Here is a 19740-nt window from a genome sequence, read left to right as displayed (position 1 = left end):
TTTGGGCACAGTGGCCTGAAGGTTAAAGGCAAGAGCAGCACGAGACCTGCAGTAAAAGCTCTGAGCAGGGAGAACAGGGAGCTGCCCAGGGAGTTCCACCACCATCTCCCCTCTGGCCGCCGAGGAAACCGAGGTTCATGGTGACCTGGCCCAGGTCTGTTGGACTCAGGGTCCTTCTCATCCCCAAGATCAGAGGGCTGCCACCAGGGAAGGAGCTGGCCCCTAGACCCAGCCCAGGAAGCACACAGGGAAGGATGCCCTGGGGACTTCGGTATGTTATTGCAAAAAAAAAATTTATTGCTATATGAACCCTGCTTTCATTCCTCCATTTCCCAGAAAATGAGCCACGGGAGACACCAGGAGAGGCAGGAGACCATCCTCCTTGCACAATACCCACTCCCTTGGATGCTGTCCTCAGCGAGGGTGGCTGGGGTCAACCAAGGGGCCCACCCGCAGGGTGGCAGAGGAGGTAGGTTGACCCTGTGGACGTTGAGCTCGGTGGCAAAGGTCCTGGCCCTCTGGTAGAAGAAGAGCGACTTCTCGCTGTCCAGGAGGAAGTTGTGGGAGATGGTGGCCAGCCGCGTGTAGATCTTCAGCTGTGCCTTCTTGTTGCCCAGGTCCACGGCGGCTGCCAGTGCCAGCTGGTAGTACCTGGCTGCATCAAACGGGTTCTGAAGGAGACAGGCCATGCTCAGCAAAAGGGGGACTCGGAGCCCATCTTCCCAGAGGCCATTCCTGTCTCCAGGTCATTCCACATGTCCAGCCAATGCTGGCTCACCCCATGAACCCCGAAGCCTGTGACACTGCTGTGGTCTCAGCTGCAGGAGGTGGGGACGACCCTGATACCCCTGGAAGACTTCCTGACTGTCCCTACGCCCCACTCACCCCAAGCCTCCTGCCCCAGTGCCACCCTCTCTGCAGGCAGTGGCTGCTTTCCCCATGGGCTGAGGTCAGGGCAGATCCTGCCTGCTCTGAGAGTTCCATGCAGGACCCGTGGCTCCAAGCCACAGCAGGGGCACAGTGTTGAGTGACCCAGGCTCCCCTCTGGCCCCTGTCCATGCTGACCATTTCCAGGCCCTCCACGGGCCAGGCCAGGTAGAAAACCATCTCTAAGGTGTCCTCTTTGGCAATGTTCCCTGAAATATTGACAGAATGTGACTCCCCAGATATCCACTCCCATTGTCAATGCATCTTTGGCTCAAACTCACCATCGCTGGGATGGGATGCCATCTCCCAGACCTCCTCCTTGACCCTCCCATCCCCCACCCGGCTTCTCCCCAGGCTCCTCCTCCACATGGGGGTCACCTAAGGGACCTCTCTAAGACCCATGCCTGGCCTGTCCCTCTTTACCATCTCAAGATGGCTCCCAATGACAAAGTCCAAGATGCAGCAGTCCATTCCCTCACTGTCCCACCCCACACACGGAGCAGGGGCGTGAGAAGGCCCCAAGTCACCGCCACTGCTCATCCAATGCACCCGGCCCAGCCGAACACTGGACTCTGTGCTGGGTGCGTGGCTGAGCCTAATGTCCTTGCTCCCAGTCTGAGGGCCTCGGGATTGAACACTGACCACACAGGGTGGCCCGGGCTGTGGCAGAGGGAAGCCCAGGAGGTCCCAGACTCAGCCAGGGGTGAAAGGCAAAGGCTTCCTGAAGGGGTGGGGACTTCCCAACTAAATAGGAAGGAGCCAGCCAAAGCATATGTCTCTACATGTGCCTGTGCGTACGTGTCCCTGTGTGTGTGCGCGCACCTGTGTGTGCCTGTGCGCATTTTCATCTGCCTGTAGTGTGTACAGCAGCTACTGAGTGGCAGGCTGAGCCAGGACACACCTAATCCACCCTATTCCAGGGCTCACTCTCATGTGTAGACTAAAGGGGACACCATTTTAGAGGCAGTTGGCAAAGATGCCCATTTACCCCTGCTTCTCTGCCAACCTTCCAGGTCCCATCCAGCCCGGCTTTTTCTCCCACTCCTCTGGGCCCTGGGTCCAGAGCCTCCTATACAAGGAGGAGGGTGTAGCCTTGGAAAGACAGCCGCCCTTGGGGAATTCCAAGGGGGCCTCCCTGTGGGAAGCTGGCCTGCGCTGACAGCATAGTCACGATGAGGCCCAGAGGGCTGTGCATGGGAAGGAGGTGAAGGAGGCCACTGTCCCCCGACCCCAACCATGGACTTTGGCCTCTCAGGTACTACTTGGCGCTTTCCTTTCTCCTGGACAGGCGGAGTGGGCGGCAGGCTTGACCAAGAGAGAGAAAGGCCTCTTCTGGGAGGCCCGTCCCCCTGGGTCCCAGGTAAGCCCCTGAGCAGTGAGCAGCGTCCCCCTAGGCCTGACACCTGGCACCTCCATGTCTGGCTGGGACTTGGGAGGCCACAGGGACCACATCTGACCACCAGGTGTCGCCAGCACTGGGCTGAGGCATATCGGGCCGCTGTAGGCCTGCAGTGGGGGATACAGGGCAGGGTCTTAGGGCTGCCCCGCTCCTCAAGTTGTTCTAAGGCCTCCAAGATCTCGGCCCCTGGACTGGAGTGCCCGGGCCCCTCAGCCCATAACGAGTACTGACGCGGTGCCGGTGTGATGCTAAGGAAGGGCGGTGCCTGCGGGGCAGAGGGGTGGAGACAGCCCAGGTCTGAGTCTGCCAGTCCTAGCTCTCCAGCCCTGCAAGGCTGGGGCAGACAGAGCACAGCACGTCCCCTCCAGACACACCCGACCCAGCAAGGCCTCAGCCTGGCTGGCTGGGGCCCCGCCCCACTGCACCTGCCCTGAGCTGGGGTTTCCCTGTTTGTGAACCCAATGGTAAGATACTGGTCCCACCCCACCCTTCCTGGGTGATGTGAAGATTCAAGGTGTCTCGGGACTCCAGGAAGGAGTTGCTCCGTGCAGGCTGGCACCCTGCGCAGGCTTCCTAGAGGAGGTGCCAGGATTTGGGTTGGATCTTGCAACGTGGATTCAATGTGAGGATGATGCTGTCCTCCGAAATGTCCTTCTCCCGACCCTATTTTCTTTGTTAAATGCACCTTGACACTTGACTGTCAAGACTCAGCTTTGATGTCACCTCCTCCAGGAGGGCCTCCCTGACTACAATCCTCCTTCTTAACCCAGAGGCCACCACTGCCCACTCATGTGTCAGCCTCCCCGGCTGAGACTGAGTTCCTGAGGGTGGGGCCTGGCCATCTTGGGAGCTGAATTGTATCTGCTAACCTTGCTGGCTCCTCCAGCCGGGCATAGAGCTCCAGGGCGGCCACTGGGTCATTTCTAAGGAAGGCTGGAACCCAGGCCTCGGGTCTGGGTGGAGATCCCACTCCAAGGGGACTGGGAACACCCCGAGCCCTGCCCCTCCCTCCCACCTTCAGGTCGTAGAAGATGATGTCACGGAGCATCAGGTACACCTTCACGTAGTAGAGGGTCTCCTCGTCGAACCCCAGTGGCAAGTTGCAGAGCTACAGGGTCTTGAGGTAGAAGTGCTCCGCCAGCTTGTCATGGCCCAGCCGGTGGTGCAGGGTGGCCAGCCGGTGGTAGGCCACGCGCTCATTCAGCCGGTCCCCTGGGGTGCAGGCCAAAGGGGCAGGTGTGAGGACGTGGCTCCCTGGGGCAGGCAGGGCACAGGCCCCTCAGGAGCAGGTATACAGACCCCAGGCAGCACTCGTGGCTTGCCTCCAGGCACCTGTGGTCACCTGGGCAGCTCTGGCCATTCCCTTCTGGGTTCCCAGACTCACTTTCCCGTCTGGAAAGCAGAATTAATAAGGCCTGCCCCTGTCTACTGTGAGGCTTTGGCAAAGTCGGACCTGGATGGCCCAGCTCTGTGTCTACACATAGCCACCTGCCTCTGCTCACTGGTTTTAACCAGGGGAGCCCATGCAGTTCAGGTGCTCCCGGGTACCCCAGCTCCAGGCAACCCACAGATGTGACATCTGACTCCTCCTGGGTGTGTCACGATCAGATCCCCCTACCTTGGGGAGTCAGCTGCACACCTACTGTGTACTGGGCCACGGGACACAAGGCGCTGGGGCATGTGGCCTGCCTAGAGTTCCCTGTCTCTGGAGGGGGACAGACGACCCTGGCACAGCACCAGGGGATGCCCGGCCTTAAGGGGCAGACTGCTGGAAGGGGAACTGGGATTTTATCAGCCAGAGAGCCGTGTGGTTGATGACGGTGGGAAAGGCACAAGACAAAGGGAATGTGCCACTCAGCCTGGCACATACAGGGACCAACGAGATGCCTGGCATGTCTGGAAGGCAGAGGGCACACTGGGCGGCCCTTGTGGTCAGCAGCGGGAACAGGCAGAGGAAGCAGAACTCAGGCAGGCAGGGAGCTCTGCACTGCGTGAGAGACCTCGGGCTGTGCCCCACAGCCGGACGGGGAAGCCAGTTGGGCAGATCTGCCTGCCTGGACAGGAGACCAGGAAAATCCAGCAGCTGTTTCAGCTCCTGGCCTGCAGACCCAGAGGCTGGGCTCTGGCAAAGTGTGGGTCCTGGCAGGGTGGGGGCTCAGGGGACGTACCCAGAGTGATGCTGAGTGCTAGGACCATGTGGGCAACCTCCAAGCCCTCCTGTGGCTTCTCCATTGTGACCAGGAGTGCCACCAGCTTGCTGCACAGCTGTAGCTGCGGCTCCACCCTGCGGTTGTCCGTAGTCACTGCCAGGGGCAGGGCCTGGTCCTACCACACAGGCAGGTGGGGTCAGGTTTCCCACAGCACCCACCTTGCGCAGCGTCCTCGTCAGAGCTCAAACATGTGCTTGGAGCTTCCCACACCCCAGCTACTCCTGCACCTCGACACAGCTCTGTGCTGTGGGATAACACATAGTTCAGACACCCAAGTTGGGGGCTGAAGAGTCACCTGAGGCCCATCCAGCTACTCCCGACAGCCTCAAACCAGCCGCTCCCACCTGAGCACTGGGGGTCTGACTGGGGGGAGCCAATACTCCTCTCTGCTCTAGAAACACCACACTGATCTGTGCCCAGGGCTGAGCCACACTGTGAGCTCAGAGGAAAGGAGAAGTCGTTCCACTTCGGGGTACATGCAGACCTGGGCCTCCCACTGATATGCTGTGTGTCCTTTGACATGTCCCTGTGCCTCTCTGAGCCTCAGTTTCCTCATCTGGAAGATGGGGACAGGACTTCCCACTCATGGTTGCTTGAGGTCATCAGGTACAAGGGTAGAGCAATTGTCACGTCCAGGCTCCGAGCGTTTTTCCCGGGCAGCGGCATGGTCATATGCCTCAGACCACCAGGTGCCCCACTGAGGCCCACCCACATCAGCCCACAGGCCAGCTCACTCGGTAGAAGGGCATGCCTTCCTCCTGCTCCCAGGGCCCATTGAAGAAGATGTCTCCAACTGCCTCAAACAGCTCCAGCCCCAGGTTGGGGTCGCCTGTGTGCACGTCCACATTCTGTGCCACCTGAAAGGAGACAGAAGTTCGCTCCAGACCCACACCTAGCAACGTGGCTACGCGCACCTTTGCCAGCCTCTTTTCTCCCACACACTACAGGTACACCTGAGCATTTTTCAGACCCTGTGCATGGAGGCTGCCCCCACCACTGGCATGAGGACAATGAACTGATGCACCTGAGTGCCAGGAGGTGACTGAGCAGCTGCAGCCCAGGAGCCCGACACCTGTGAATCCTACCACCAGGGGTAGCCCTAGCCCACTCCCCCTGCACTCAAACCAGTCTCCGTGGCCCCTAGATTGCTGGGAGCCCAGCCCCTGTCTCCTTTCTGCGTTGTCACATCCCTGCCACATCAGCAGTGTTTCAGTGTTTGTGGGTGGGCCTGGTCCCCTCTTGGCCATGAGCTCTTGATCCCTCTCCTCAGCTCAAGGAGGTATACAGCAGGTGCTCAATAATGAAAGCTTCACCAGGCTCCTGGGCTTCACAATTTGTACCAGATCACACAGTGTTTCGGAAAGCCTCTGAAAACAGCCACTATGATAGATTCATTTTGTAAGGAGATGTGCCACGTGTCGCTTGGAGCAAGTTCTTCTGTGTGTTAACTGAGTGGTCACATTATTTGAGGATGTGCTGTATACCAGCAAGTGCTGTGCACTGTGAGGGGCCGCGCCTCTGCCCTCAGGGAGAAGATGCTGGCCACCGGAGGAGGATGTGAGGGAACCAGTTGGAGGGAGGGAAAAGGCACACAACAGGTGCTCAGCAGTGGCTTAGGAATGAGTGGATGGATGGATGAATGGATGAGGAGATGAAGACACATGGATGGATGGAAGGGTGTGTGGATAGATGAATGCTTGGATGGATGGATGGATGGGTGGGTGGGTGGAATGATGTGTGTATGTATGGGTGGGTAGATAATGTATGGATGGGTGGAGGGTAGATGATGTATGTACATGTGGATGGATAGATGGTGGACAGACGAATGTATGGATAAACAAATGGACAGATAGATGAATGGAGGGATGCATTAATAGGTAGATTGGTGGGTGGGTGGATGGACGAACGGTGAATGGATGGATGGGTGAGAGGATGGATGAATGGAAAGATCAATTGGTAGGTGGATGAATGATGGATGGATGATGGATGGATGAACAGGTGAATGGATGGATGATGGAAGGATGAACGGACGAACAGATGGACGGATGGTGGCTGAATCAATGGATGATAAAGGGATGGATGGATGGAAGGATGAGCAAGCGAGTGGATGCATGATGGATGGATGGATGATGGATGGATAGAAGAATGAACAGGTAAATAGGTGATGGAAGGATGAACGGATGGGTGGATGGACAGGTGAATGGATGGATAGACGGGTGAATAGATGGATGATAAAAGGATGGATGAATGATGGATGGATGAAAGGACAGACGGATGGATGATGGATGGATGGATGGAAGGATGAACAGGTAAATAGATGATGGAAGGGTGAATGGATGGGTGGATGGACAGAGAGTGAACAGCACAGGAGTCCTCCTGCATCCCTTGCCACTCACCTGGATGTACAGGTCCACCAGCTCGCTCTGCCGCAGGAGGTAATAGATCTTCCCTGCTTGCAGCCAGGCATGTGCCTCCTCTTTCCTCTGGAGGTCAATGAAAATCCCCAGACTTCGTTTGGTGTAGTCCAGAGAGGATTTGTAGGCCCTGGAATCACTGGAATCAGACACAGGTGTCAGAACAAGGGCTCTCATCCTCCTGGAACCAGTCTGCCTCCTCCCGTGGGTCTGGTGACAGATGAATCTGGCATGTGGGGACTGGGAACGGCCCTCTTGTGTGTGCAGTGTTCTGCCCTTCCCAGGCTGCTGGGATGGCCAGAGTGAACACACACGGCATGGAAAAGATGAAGGACATCCTTCTGAGGGAATCGAGCATCATGCTGCCCTGTGGCAGGAGGAGTGTGCTAGTCCATCTCCCCTGCCTCCCAGTCATGGCCTGTGTCTTCTCCAGACGCACCAGGAGCCGTTAGTGTTCAGAGGCTATCTAGGCCGATGGTTCTCAAGGTGTGCAGGCATCACAGTCACCCGGAGGCCTGTCCTTATAGCTTGCTGGCCCTGCCCCCAGAGCTTCCGGCTCCACAGGCCTGGGGCAGGCCCTAGAACTCCCACTTGCCACAAACTCCTAGGTGACATGGATGCTGCTCTACTGGTCCAGGGACTACACTTTGAGAAGCATGGCTCTAGCACACTGTCCCATTTTCCTTCTGTGAACTTGAGGCCAAGACTACAGTCAGTCTCCCAGGTCCCTATGGAATCTGGCTCCTTCTCTGCTCTCTCAGTAAGTCCAACACTCAAGGGGCTGGGACTGCAGCAATGTCACTGGGCCCTATGGGTGGGGTGGCCAGGGCCATGGTTACCCCACCAGGTCAGGATGCTTGGGGGAAGCTGACTAGGCCAAATATGGGATGTGAGACCTTGAAACCCTGCCCCAGGGAAGCAGGTGACACAACTGGCTCTGTCTTCTGTGGGAGAGAAGCCACAGGTGGCTGCTGTGGTCACATTTAAGGGGACAGACGAAGCCCAGGAGTGAAGATTTGGGGCAGGCACAGGTAAGATGACAAAAGCCACCATAGTAGGAAGAACAGCCCAGAGTGCACCTACTGCCTCTGCTGGGGTTGAGGTGACCTTTGCCCCAACAAGGGAGGCTCAAGCTGGGACTCATGGGCCAGCAGCAGCCCTGGGATGACCCCAGGCCGGCCAGCTCAAAGCATCTGATGCCAAAGCACCAAATGATCAAAAGGAGAGGGGCTGCTGGGCCCTGGGCCAGCTTCCCTGTGCCCTTCTCCCTGCCCGCCCCCACCTCCACCACTGCAAAACCAGCCCTTACCGCTCCGTGCCCAGGGACAGGTACAGCTGACTGATGGTCTCCAGGAGCTGCCCCTCCAGCACCTTGTCGGCCACCTTGCGGGCCAGGGAGAGCTGGAGATCGTGGTAGATGACATACTGGGCCTCACTGGGCATGACGGCGCTGTAGAAGTAGCACAGCCACTGGACGGCCCGCAGCTGGTCTGGGCAGAAGACAAAATGGAAGACGTTAGTCTCCCAGCATCGAAGCGAGGCTGGCTGGGCTCAGAGGCCCCTGCTTGCCTCCTTCACACCTCTGTGAGCCTGGGCCCCATAGGCGGGGCGCCTGAGCGCAGACAGGCCATGCACCTGTGCCAGGGCAGACGCCAAGCACACTGTGACATGGGCACATCTTGGTGCAGATGCTCATGGTACAGGCCGGCCTTCTTTACAACTCCCAGGGCCGAGGTTGTGGATGGACGCAGAGTGAACAGCAGGGGCTTGGCACCTGCACCAGGCCATCTATTTCTGCTTCACAAAGACCCTCTGGCCAGGATCAGGGCTGCCTTCAGCCTGAGCTGATGAGGCCAGGGGCACAAGTGGCCCCTGTCACAGATGGAACCCTGAGAGAGCAAAGCCAAGCATCACGTCTGCCACACATGGCATCATGTTGGGGGAATGGGATTCAAAGCTGGCCCCTGGCGTTCCCACACATGCTTCTCTCATGCAACCAGGCTCCCAACCCACAGGCTCACTGGCCTCTCCCAAAGCCTGATTTTCTAGTGTCAGAAACATTCCGGAGATTAACATAGGAAACCAGGTACGCCGAATGGACATCTGTCACACACGCCACCCAACAACAGCCGAATACACAGTCCTCTCGAGCACCCATGGGACATTCCCCATGACAGACCATGTGCCAGGCCACAAAACGAGCCTCAGTGAATGGAGAAGGACTGAGACCAAAGCAGAGGTGTTCTTCAGCTGTACTGGCACAAAACTAGAAATCGACAGTGAAGGAAATGTGGGAAATTCAAAAAATATGTGAAAACTACACACTCCTAAACAACCAGTGAGTCAAAGAGACCAGCAGGGAAACCAAAAACTAATTTGAGAAGAATGCAAACAAACGCACAGCCCCGGCCAGTGCGGTGGCTCACGCCTCTCATCCCAGCACTGTGGGAGGCCGAGGCAGGAGCATCGCTTGAGTCCCGGAGTTTGAGATCAGCCTGGGAAACATGGTGAAATCCCGTCTCTATATTTAAAAAAAATACAAAAATTAGCCGGGTGGAGTGGTGCACATCTGTAATTCCAGCTACTCGGGAGGCTGAGGCATGAGAATGGCTCTAACCTGAGTAGAAGTTGCAGTGAGCCAAGATTGCACCACTGCACCCCAGCCTGGGCAATAGAGCAAAACTCTGTCTTTAAAAATAAAAATAGCACAACGTATCAAAAATTCCAAGATGCAGCTAAGGCAGTGCTGAAAGGGAAATTTATAACTGTAAATGTCTACATTCAAAGAAGGAAGAAAAATCTCAAATCAAAAACCTAACCTTCCACCTTGAGAAACTAGAAAAAGAACTAAACCCAAAGTGAATAAAAGGAAGAAAATAATAAACGTGAGAGTGGAAATGGAAAGTAAAAATACAGAGAATGGAAAAACAAAAGAGATAACAGAACCGAAGGTGGGTTTTTTGAAAATAACACAATTGACAAATCGTTCACTAGACTGACCGAGGAAAGAAAGACGGGACACAAATGACTAAAATCAGAGACTGAGCACCATGGCTGACGCCTGTCATCCCAGCACTTTGTGAGGCTGAGGTGGAAGGATCGTGAGGCCAGCATTCAAGACCAGCCCGGGGGAACATGATGAGACCCCATCTCTAATAAAAATGAAGAAATAAAAAATTACAAACCCAAGTTTCTAAAATCAGAAATGAAAGAGGAAACATTATTGCCGACCTGACAGAAATAAAAGGATTCCACGAAAACACTACGAACAATTGTACACCAACAAACCAGACCATCTAGACACAACAGCCAAATTCTTAGAAGGACACAAACTACCGAAAGTGACTCAAAAATGACCCCAAGGAAGCATGTGGGGTATCAGCCCCGCCCTTGGTCTCCTCGATCGTTCAGCGCAGGGTGGGGAGACAGGGAAGCATGATCCCCGTTCCCTGGCCTGCATTTCCAAGTCTGAATCCCCTAGCACCCCGGGGAGGGCCTCGTAGGAGGAGGTACCACAGGCTATTGTGCCAAGAGCCACTGGAGGCTGCAGTGGGGGCTGGGGCACTGGGTTCCTGGAGGGTCTCCTTCCAGTAAGAGAATGTCCCTGGGGAAGAAGCCTGGGTCTGAACCCCCCAACCCTCCTTGGGCAGATGTGTGGGACCGGGGCCCCTTCACACGGTCCTTTCCAAAATCTTATCCCTCCTAGGGCCAGGAGTGGGTGCCAGGCCTGTGCTGGAAATGGGCAGGTTTGGTCACAGCCCCTGGGGCTCTGGTCCAGGTCACAGGAGGCACCTCTGAGTGGTCTCACTATGCCATGACAAAGCGCTGCAAGACAGAGGGGACCCACAACAGTATCCCTTGTCTCAGCCATTTCCCTGGACTCAACTTCCTCATCTATTCTCTGTGGCCTAGATTTCGGACAGCCCTGCCCACCTACTGTCCGTTCACTGCTCAGTCTGCAGTGACTGTTCGATAGCACTCCATGGCTCCCCAGTGCTCTTGGGGAAAAGGCCAAGCCACAGCCTGAGGCCCCAGGCCCTGCTTAGCTCTCCAGAAGAGCTTCTCACCATCCAGCACCCAACCCACCCCCTCCCAACTCTGCACCTCCCTGCATAAGCCCTGTTCACTCATCCCCGCTCCCACCCCACTCAACCCCGCTACCACTCCCGCTCACTCACCCCCACTCACACCCCACTCACCCCGCTCACTCTCCCGATCACACCCCACTCATCCCCGCTCACACCCCCCCACTCATCCCCACTCACTCCATCACACCTCCACTCACTCACCACCACTCACACCCCACTCATTCACCCCCACTCTCTCACCCCTAGGCCTTCACACAGGCTACACCACCAGCCTCTCCTCCACCAACTATTACTTGACTAAATGCTCTCAACCCTCTGGTTCTAGACTAAAGAGGCTTCCCTAACCCAGGGCCAAGTGCTGCCCCGCCATCACGCCATTCACCCTTTTGTGGCTTCTGTGGCCTGAAGCTCACATTCCCACGCTCAGTCTCTGCCACCCGAGGACCCCACAAGCCCCATTTGTGGGTGGGGCCTGGCACACTGCACAACGAGCTGCTTTTGCATGAACTGCTCTGCGGCTTTGGGCAATCACCCGCCCCCGTGTCCTCTGTGAAGTGGGATGACAGGTGCGCAGGCTGCCAACATACCAAGCAGATAACACGGGCACAAGAACTGGTGTTCAGGGCCTGGCTCATGGTGGGGCCCGAAGTCCCAGCGCAGCCGAGCCTGCCTTGATCCCAGGGTTATGTCTAGGAATTCCCAGCATGCAGGACTTTCAGTGCCCAAGGCAGGATGGTCCCTGGGCAAACCAGGAAGAGCTGGCTGCCTCAGTAGGCCACAGAGGGCCTGGCCCTGCATGGGAACCGCCTGTCTCCAGGGCGCTTGCCAACATCTGCTGCTGGACATGGCTCAGCACTTTCGATGGTGGAAAAACCACCACTTGTTTCTGAATCATAAACCCCAGGTGAGCCCTGACCCGAGTGGCCCCAGAAGGCTCACAGGAGGAACTAGGGCACTCACTCTCCACATGGCCTATTTCTACGGTGACCAGAAGGGCCCACTCATAGTAGCCCTTGCCCTGCTGGGCTGGGCCCTGGCGGGTGCAGAGGTGGCCCAGCTGCAGGAGTACGTGGGTGAAGTCTCGGCCACACTCCCTGCAGGGCAGCCTCGAGAACAGCCGCATGGCCCCCAGGAGGTAGTGCTGGGCCAGCCTGCTGGCACTTGCATGCAGGCACAGGGTCCCGAAATTGGCCAGCACCACTGCCTGGTTCCTCCAATGGCCCAGGTCCCAAGCCGCTCATAAGGCGCAGTAGTAGCCCTCAGCTGCCTGCCTCGTCCGGCCTGTCCTCTTCACAGCCACGGCCAGCATGTTGGCCATTACACCCTCTGGTCCTCTCTGGCCACCACTGCATCCTGGACAGACTGCAGGATGTTCAGGGTCACCAGGCTCTGTCCATGAAGCACGTGAAGCCAGGCCAGGGCCACCAGGCAGTCCACGATGGCATGGACTCTGGTCATGAAGAGGCCAGCTTTCTTGGCCGCCCCTCGGGCATGTGCCAGGCACTCAGTCAGCTCCTCCTCGTCGCTAAAGCTGCAGAACATGCCGCTCAGCCATGGCAGTGCCACGTCGTACAGGCCACAGAAGCTGGCCTTGTACCCGGGGGCGTTCAGGAACAGCAGCAGTGAGCTCAGGGCCTCTGGGTCCTCCCAGTCGTCCTCAGCTTCCAAGAAGAAGGAGGGGTCCTCGGGGTCCTGCAAGCTCACGTTGCTGGATGCCGCACAGAGACCCCAGGACGCTGGCTCCAGGGGGCAGCCTGGGCAGGTCTTGCATTGTTCCAGAACATTCTTCACCTTCGACAGGGTCTCCTGTGGATCCAGGCCCAGACAAGATGGAGGTATTTCTGCAAGTCACAAAAACACCTAGACATATTAGAGTCCGGCAGTGAGTCCTTGGTCGACTGGGGGCAGGGTCCCCCCATCCCTGCCCTCTGTGTCCCCGGCGCAGCTTGCCATGAGCCCTTAAGAATTATGTGCAACGCAAACTCGGGGCCTGGAGCACGTACGAACTCCGGCACTACGGGGACAGAGAGAACACGCAGGCCCGTGGCCCGACTCTCCTACAAAATCACCCTCCTGTCCTGTTTTGTCGCCCACCTGACAGCAAGGTTTTAGGAGACTGTGTCAGAACAGTGACCCCTCAGAGATGCCTTTCCCTTTAGAAAGAATCAAAGCCTTCTAACTGGACCCATGAATATGCAGCACCACAACTACAAATGTAACTTCTGTCAGCATATTGGGCCCCCCGGTGGGGTACAGGAATCCATGAAATCCTCAACAGCCAATCAGAGCTATGGATCAGCTCAAAAGCTGCTATGCAAAATTGGTAAAGCCACCGATGGCACAGGACAGGGGTGTTGTACCCATGTGCCCAGCTCCGTGCAGGGAAACGGACCATCCCTGCAGGAAGGATGGGAAAGCTGCCAGGCCCCTGTGGCCACCTTCACCGTGGATGGTCTGAAAACCTGAAGCCCACGGTTCCTAAAGGGTTAACAAAGGCCAGACTGCTCCAGCAGCCCACTGGTGTCTGCTGGCTTTGGTGGATTCCTAGCCAAAGCCCCCTCCCAGAGGTGAGCAAACAAGCGCATTTCCTGTTGGAAAACCTGGGATGAAAGGAGGCATTACTGGGAAGGGAAAAACCTAGATTTAAACCGACCCTCTGTTTCAAGCTCACATGCAAAAAATATGTTCAATACAAACTGCCTCCTTATTCATCTGTAAAGCCTTAGAGGCAAATGTCTGACTTGACTACACTAGATTAGCTAAGAAATCGCCCCCACCCAGCAGAGGCACACAGCCCCTCCCAGCCACTACCCTGGCCTCCGGGGCAGCTGGAGAGCCACGTGCCTTTGCTCCAGTGACTTTGGCAGAGGGTGGAACCACCCCCTCCCTGAGGCAAACCTACAACAGCCTTCCCTTCCCCCCTGGCTCCCCTCAGGAAGGAGAAGACCCTTCAGGGACCTCAGTTGAGGCCCCTGCAACCTAAGGCTCTGAATTCTGCTACCCGCTGAGGGCAGTGTGGCCTCCCATCTCTGAGGCAGAGCACAGGGTGAACTGCAGCTTCTCCAGGTCATGAAAAAGGAACCCACAGCTACATGTGGGTCCCAGCAGTGGAAAGGATGCCCCATCTCGGTTGGGGACCAGGCGGGGGTCAGCATGTTCATTGGAAGAAATGTGGGACCTCACGGCCTCCAGTGTCAGAGTAGACGGGAGGTTCAGGCCCACCTCAGGCGATGTCCCTCAAGTCCCCGGCCCACACCACAGAGGGGTGACAGCCGCATCCAATGCCCACCGTACTCACCTCTGTCCCCTCCCCTGCCATTACTCCAAAGCCCAGCTCATAACCAGAGAAGCCTGAGCCACGGGCAAAACCTACCTTGTTCCTGCGGCTGCTCGGTCTCAGCTTCCTCTACTGAGTCTGGCAAGGGAGAACAGAGAAGCAATGAACACCCCCAGCCAGCACCTCTGGTCCCATGTCAGGTTGAGCTGGTGTCGGTGTTGCAGGATGAGAGCATTGCAGGGTGCAAGGGTTGAAAGTCATATCGTCCTCTTCCCTCCTGGATCATGGGAACAACATCACTGTGTGGTGTACACTTTCTGCGATATTGGGAGTAACATTGTCTTCTGTGCCTTGGAATATTAAGGACAATATCACGGGGGGACGTGTACATCTTCTGCAATATTGGGAATAATATTACCCTCTCTCTCCCTGCATACTAAGAAAGATATCACAGAGTACGTGTTCACCTCCTGCGATATGGGGATTAATACCATCTTCTCCCCTTCCAGATATCAGGAAGAGTATCACACGGGGGTGTACGGTGTCTGAGATACTAGGAGTAATATCAACCTCTCAGCCTTGGAATATTAAGAAGAATATCACAGGGTGGATGTACACCCCCTGCCATATTGGGAGTAACATCAGCCTCTCCTCTCCATGGATATTAGGAACAATATCCCAGGCTGGGTGTACGCCTCCTGCTCTATGGGGAATCATATCTTCCTCTCCCAGGATATTAATAACAATATCACAGGGTGGGTGAACACAGCCTGCGATACTGGAATTATTATCATCCTCTCCCCCTCCAGATACTAGGAACCATATCACAGAAGAGCTGTACCCTCCCTGGGATATTGGGAGTAATATCATACGCTTCTTCCGTGAATATCAGGAGCAATATCACCGGGTGGCTGTCCATTCATTGCTATGTTGGGAGTCATGTCATATTCTACCCCTCTCAATATTAGGATCAGTGTCACAGAGTGAGTGTATACCTACTGTGGTATTAAAACTAAAATCATGCTCTCTGTCCCTAGATATTAGGAACAACATCACAGGTAGGTGTGAACCCCCTGCAGTATTAGAAGCAATAATATGATTAATTAGCAAACATCAATCATCGATTTTAATAATTATCAGGCTAGTCTCGAACTCTTGACCTCAGGTGATCTGCCCGCCTCAGCCTCCCAAAGTGCTGGAATTACAGGCGTGAGCCACGGCGCCCAGCCAACACTACTTGACATCCCTTTTTGGACCTCAAATTTAGCATGCGGAAAACACACTTTTGATTCCCCCTACTATAACCCACTCCTCCCATAGTCTTCCCGATCCCAATAACAGCATCTCTAGTCTTCCAGTTACTCAGGCCAAAATCCTTGACATCATCCTTAATACTTCTTTTTCTCTCTCTTGTCATCCAACCCATTTAAACTCTCCTTTCAAAATATGTGCCAGACCTAACCACTTCTCACCTTCCTCATCATTTCCAACCAGGTCCAGCCCTCATCATAGCGCTCTGGGTTACGGCAAAAGCCTCCCAATCGCCAGGCACAGTGGCTCACGCCTGTAATCCCAGCACTTTGGTAGGCCAAGGCAGGTGAATCATCAGAGGTCAGGAGTTCAAGACCAGCCTGGCCAACATGGTGAAACCCCTCTACTAAAAATATAAAAAATTAGCCGAGCATGGTGGTGGGCGCCTGTAATCCCAGCTATCCGGGAGACTGAAGCAGGAGAATCACTTGAACTCAGAAGGCAGAGGTTAGAGTGAGCCGAGATTGTGCCATTGCACTCCAGCCTGGGTGACAAGAGCGAAACTCCATCTTAGAAGGTTTAAAAAAAAAAAAAAAAAAAAAAAAGCCTCCCAACCCACCTCTCTCCTTCCACCTTTCACCCTGCCCTGCATTCTACCTTCCTCTCTCAAACATTTCAGAAAAAAAAAAATTATATCCACAGAGAGGGAAAGTACAAATGGGGTGAAATGTTTGGGGAATCTGAGGGAAGAGTATATGGGAATTGTCTGTACTATTTTTGCAACTTTTCCATAAGTCTTAATTATTTCGAATTCAAGAGTTAAACAAAGAAAAAAAAAAAACATTATCTCCCTTTGTGAATCCATCCTGTCTTTCCCCTGGCAACTTAAGGACACTCTCAACTAAAACATCTATTTTTTCATGAACACTAAAAGAACCCTTGCCGAGTTTTGACTTTCTGTGCTTGGCAGTAGAAGTGTGTGTGTGTATGTGTGTGGTGTGTATGTATATATAGAGAGGGAGAAATATATATATGAGTATATATATAAATATATACTATATTTACAATGGTAATGTATATATATATAAATATATGTGTGTGTGTAGATATATATAATACATACCCCATAGCCTGTCCTTAACCAGTTCTAAACTTAGTCCGAAAAACACACATCTAAGCACAGAATTTCAAAATAATACGATGAATATTTTGATAGAGGGATGTGTTGCTATGGAACACGCTGCTAAGACACAAAACCTCCTAGATGGGACAATGAATGAACGAAGTTTGCACCTATAGGCACCCCCTCTGATATCCCCTCAAACGTTTATAGTTATATGCATTTGCTTCCGCCAGGACCCCTATTTCATAAGGGTTAGTTCTAGAGTCTAGCAAGTTCCTACTACAGCTGGCACACATATGCCATTCAAAAATCAGTGGCGGAGTGAATGACGAGTTAAGAACCGTTTGTCAGCCAGTGCTCAGTAATACAACATGCACTGGTATGCAAATGATATTTTTGTTGAAAGCAACAGCAGGATCACAAATTATCTTTCCAGAGAAAGCAAACCTCAAAAGCTTCTTTACCCTACTAAAGCACATTATAAGAAGCTCCCCTTATATAAAAGAAAACCTCCTCATTCGTTATCAATGGCATGTAAACCTAATAAGCCTCCGTCTCTGATGACATCTCTTCCATCCCCAGGGCTAGATAAAGGAAGTTCCGGAAACCCTGGTAGTTGTGAAGGTGGCTCCCAGCTCTGACAGTCTTGAACCCTGCATGCGTGGAGGTCACACAGCAGAAGAACAACAGAGGGAAGCATCATCAGACTTCGAATATGTTTGAACCAGAGATAGCAAATAGGCTGCAGCCAACTGAAAACACCAGAGATTCATGGTGGCCACCTGAGGGGTTGTGCTCTTAAAAAACAAAAATAAAAAATAAAAATTAAAAAATTAAGAAAGGAAGGGGTCAAGAATCCATCAGGTCTGACTGAGACGTGTATCAGTGACTAACACCCCGTATGGCAAAAGTACTCCGGTGCGCTTTGGGTACTTACAGCTTCAGCAGTATTCAAAGGCGTGTGCTCCCCTAAGACTAAGCCATGGGAATACCCCCAGCAACACTGCCAGGAGAAACGTCTCCCATGGATTTGGCTAGAAATACAGTTGTCTTTAACAAATTCACACTGAATAAATCCTGACTTATTAGAGCCTGTGAGAATGGCATTCTCAATGATAACAGTTATCACTACAATCTCCAAACATCTGCGATCCTGCAGGGAGGAGCTGTGACAGTGCAGGCCACAGGCCACATGTCCAGAATGTTTCCCAGATTGCCTGTTACAGAATAAAAGAAATGAATCCCCCCCCAAGAATGTCTTCACTCACATTTAGCCGGTTGTTCCTTTGTGTGCATCTCTGTGCTAAAATGGCCATTCTTCCCCACAGCCTGAAGTCATATGCTAAAATAAAAGAGACTCACATGAAGTCAGAACCATGCAGATGCAAGGAAACCACCACAAAGGAAATGGGCTGGAGAGTGTGGCCAGGAGGATGGTACTTCCCAGGAAGCAATTACTTCATCTCTGCCCATGAAGCAGGCAGCTGTTATTGTCCCCCAGGCCCACGCCAGCCACTCAAAGTAGGTTCTAACAAAACTACCTCCAACAAGCAATATAAATACACCACACAATTGGCTTCTGAAAGGACACCTTGCAACCAACAAGAAACTGTTAGCACAACTTTGACAAACTGTACAACTAAAAACCTTGGAAAGGGATAAACACTGCCACATTTTGACGCAAATACTGCTACGTGGTAGCACCGCAATAATTCACTGAAACAAAAGAATGAATGAGGAATACGTTTATATAGGAATCAGAGGAAGCATGACTAATCATTTAAAGAAATAGGTCAAGAAACTGCTAGGTTCAAATGCTACCGTGAGACACTGTCAGGGCCTTAGGCAAATTCACTTCTCTTGGTCCTGTTTCTAGGTTCATCAAAAACCAGCTTTGGATTAGGGAATCTATTGCTTCCCCAAGTCTTCCTTCTGTGATTCCAGCCCAGATTTTAGGACTGCTCTCCCACTTGGTATATGAAAGCACTTTCTATGTATAAAAGCAAGAGTGCATTTCTGTGTTGAATGCGGTTTGGGACCTACTCTATGAGGCAGAATATCATCATGTAACTTTAAACGTGACGACAAGACGCACTCTAGATAAGGATAACACATAAGATGTGGCCATACACCTGTGCATGCCTGACAGGGAGATGGGGAAGTCTCATTTAATGAAGCCAGGGTGCCTGTTGCACCTGAACATCCTCAGTCCACGTCAAGTTCACAACGTCCTTCTGACATCAAACCACAGGTATCACATACTTTTCCATACTTTCCACCCAAGATTAAAATATGCAGAGCACCGTGATAAAGACACCTCCATTCCCAGCATGTTGGCTTTCATTCCATAGAATTACATACTTTCGGTGCAAAATGGTGACCAGGTTCCAGCGGCAAGCAAGACTGGGCTCAGTGGGGACAGCAGGCCCTGCAGGAGCCACCACTCCTGTCGCCACAGTCTGATGCAGCTGCAGAGAAGCTGTGGCTGAGGCCATTCACTTTGTGAGAGAACCGCACAGGAGGGAAAAGGTAGGGAAGAGGGCAATGTCATGCTTCTGAGCCCAAGCCAAGGAATCGCATCCCCTGTGACTTGCACTTATATGCCCAGATGACCTGAAGTAACTGAAGAATCATAAAAGAAGTGCAAATGCCCTGTCCCACCTTAACTGATGACATTCTACCACAAAAGAAGTGAAAATGACCGGTCCTTGCCTTAAGCGATTATATTATCTTGTGAAATTCCTTTTCCTGGCTCAAAAAGCTCCCACACTGAACACCTTGTGACCCCCACTCCTGCCCACCAGAGAACAACCCCCCTTTGACTGTAATTTTCCTTTACCTACCCAAATCCTATAAAACGCCCCCACCCTTATCTCCCTTCGCTGACTCTCTTTTTCAGACTCAGCCCGCCTGCACCCAGGTGATTAAAAAGTTTTATTGCTCAAACAAAGCCTGTTTGGTGGTCTCTTCACAGGGACGCGCATGACAGGCAGGTGCAGAGCCAGGGAAGGGCCAGTGATGAGAACAGAAAGGAATGCGTCTCCCTGTACA

The 19740-nt window shown here is 53.6% G+C and overlaps 2 protein-coding genes across 13 annotated transcripts in view; both read right to left on the bottom strand.

The window, feature by feature from the left end:
- Window positions 1-272: 272 nt before the first annotated feature.
- LOC103229888 (SH3 domain and tetratricopeptide repeat-containing protein 1-like) lies at window positions 273-12161 on the bottom strand. Of its 3 annotated transcripts, none has more exons than XM_073023170.1 (5): window positions 11999-12161; window positions 8260-8440; window positions 6933-7089; window positions 5271-5393; window positions 273-671 (listed from the first exon to the last, which is right to left on the bottom strand). In XM_073023170.1, the coding sequence occupies exons 1-5, from the start codon at window positions 12159-12161 to the stop codon at window positions 318-320; spliced, it is 978 nt and encodes a 325-aa protein (XP_072879271.1). In that variant the 3' UTR covers window positions 273-317. The 3 variants fall into 3 exon arrangements, with proteins under 3 accessions (XP_072879271.1, XP_072879270.1, XP_072879269.1); XM_073023169.1 differs by having other exon boundaries at window positions 11421-12111; XM_073023168.1 differs by having other exon boundaries at window positions 11626-12111.
- Window positions 12162-12355: 194 nt separating this feature from the next.
- Window positions 12356-19740, bottom strand: part of LOC119618285 (SH3 domain and tetratricopeptide repeat-containing protein 1-like) — a 31964-nt gene continuing 24579 nt past the window's right edge. For 8 of the 10 annotated variants that reach the window (XR_012095408.1, XR_012095410.1, XR_012095412.1 and 5 more), the window contains 2 exons: window positions 14412-14592; window positions 12803-12879 (listed from right to left, as the gene is read on the bottom strand). Coding sequence is in view for 1 of the 10 variants with exons in the window: in XM_073023171.1 (XP_072879272.1) it covers window positions 12356-12879; window positions 14412-14453 (566 nt within the window). In the remaining 9 variants the exon portion in view is untranslated. Of the gene's footprint in view, window positions 12880-14411; window positions 14593-17957; window positions 18090-19740 lie in introns of those variants that run through there. The other 2 variants (XR_012095415.1, XM_073023171.1) reach the window with 2 other exon arrangements.

Source organism: Chlorocebus sabaeus, chromosome 14, assembly GCF_047675955.1.
Source record: "Chlorocebus sabaeus isolate Y175 chromosome 14, mChlSab1.0.hap1, whole genome shotgun sequence".
NCBI lineage: Eukaryota > Metazoa > Chordata > Mammalia > Primates > Cercopithecidae > Chlorocebus > Chlorocebus sabaeus.
The sequence above is the reverse complement of the archived record's forward strand: the minus strand, read 5'-3'. Positions and strand labels throughout refer to the sequence as shown.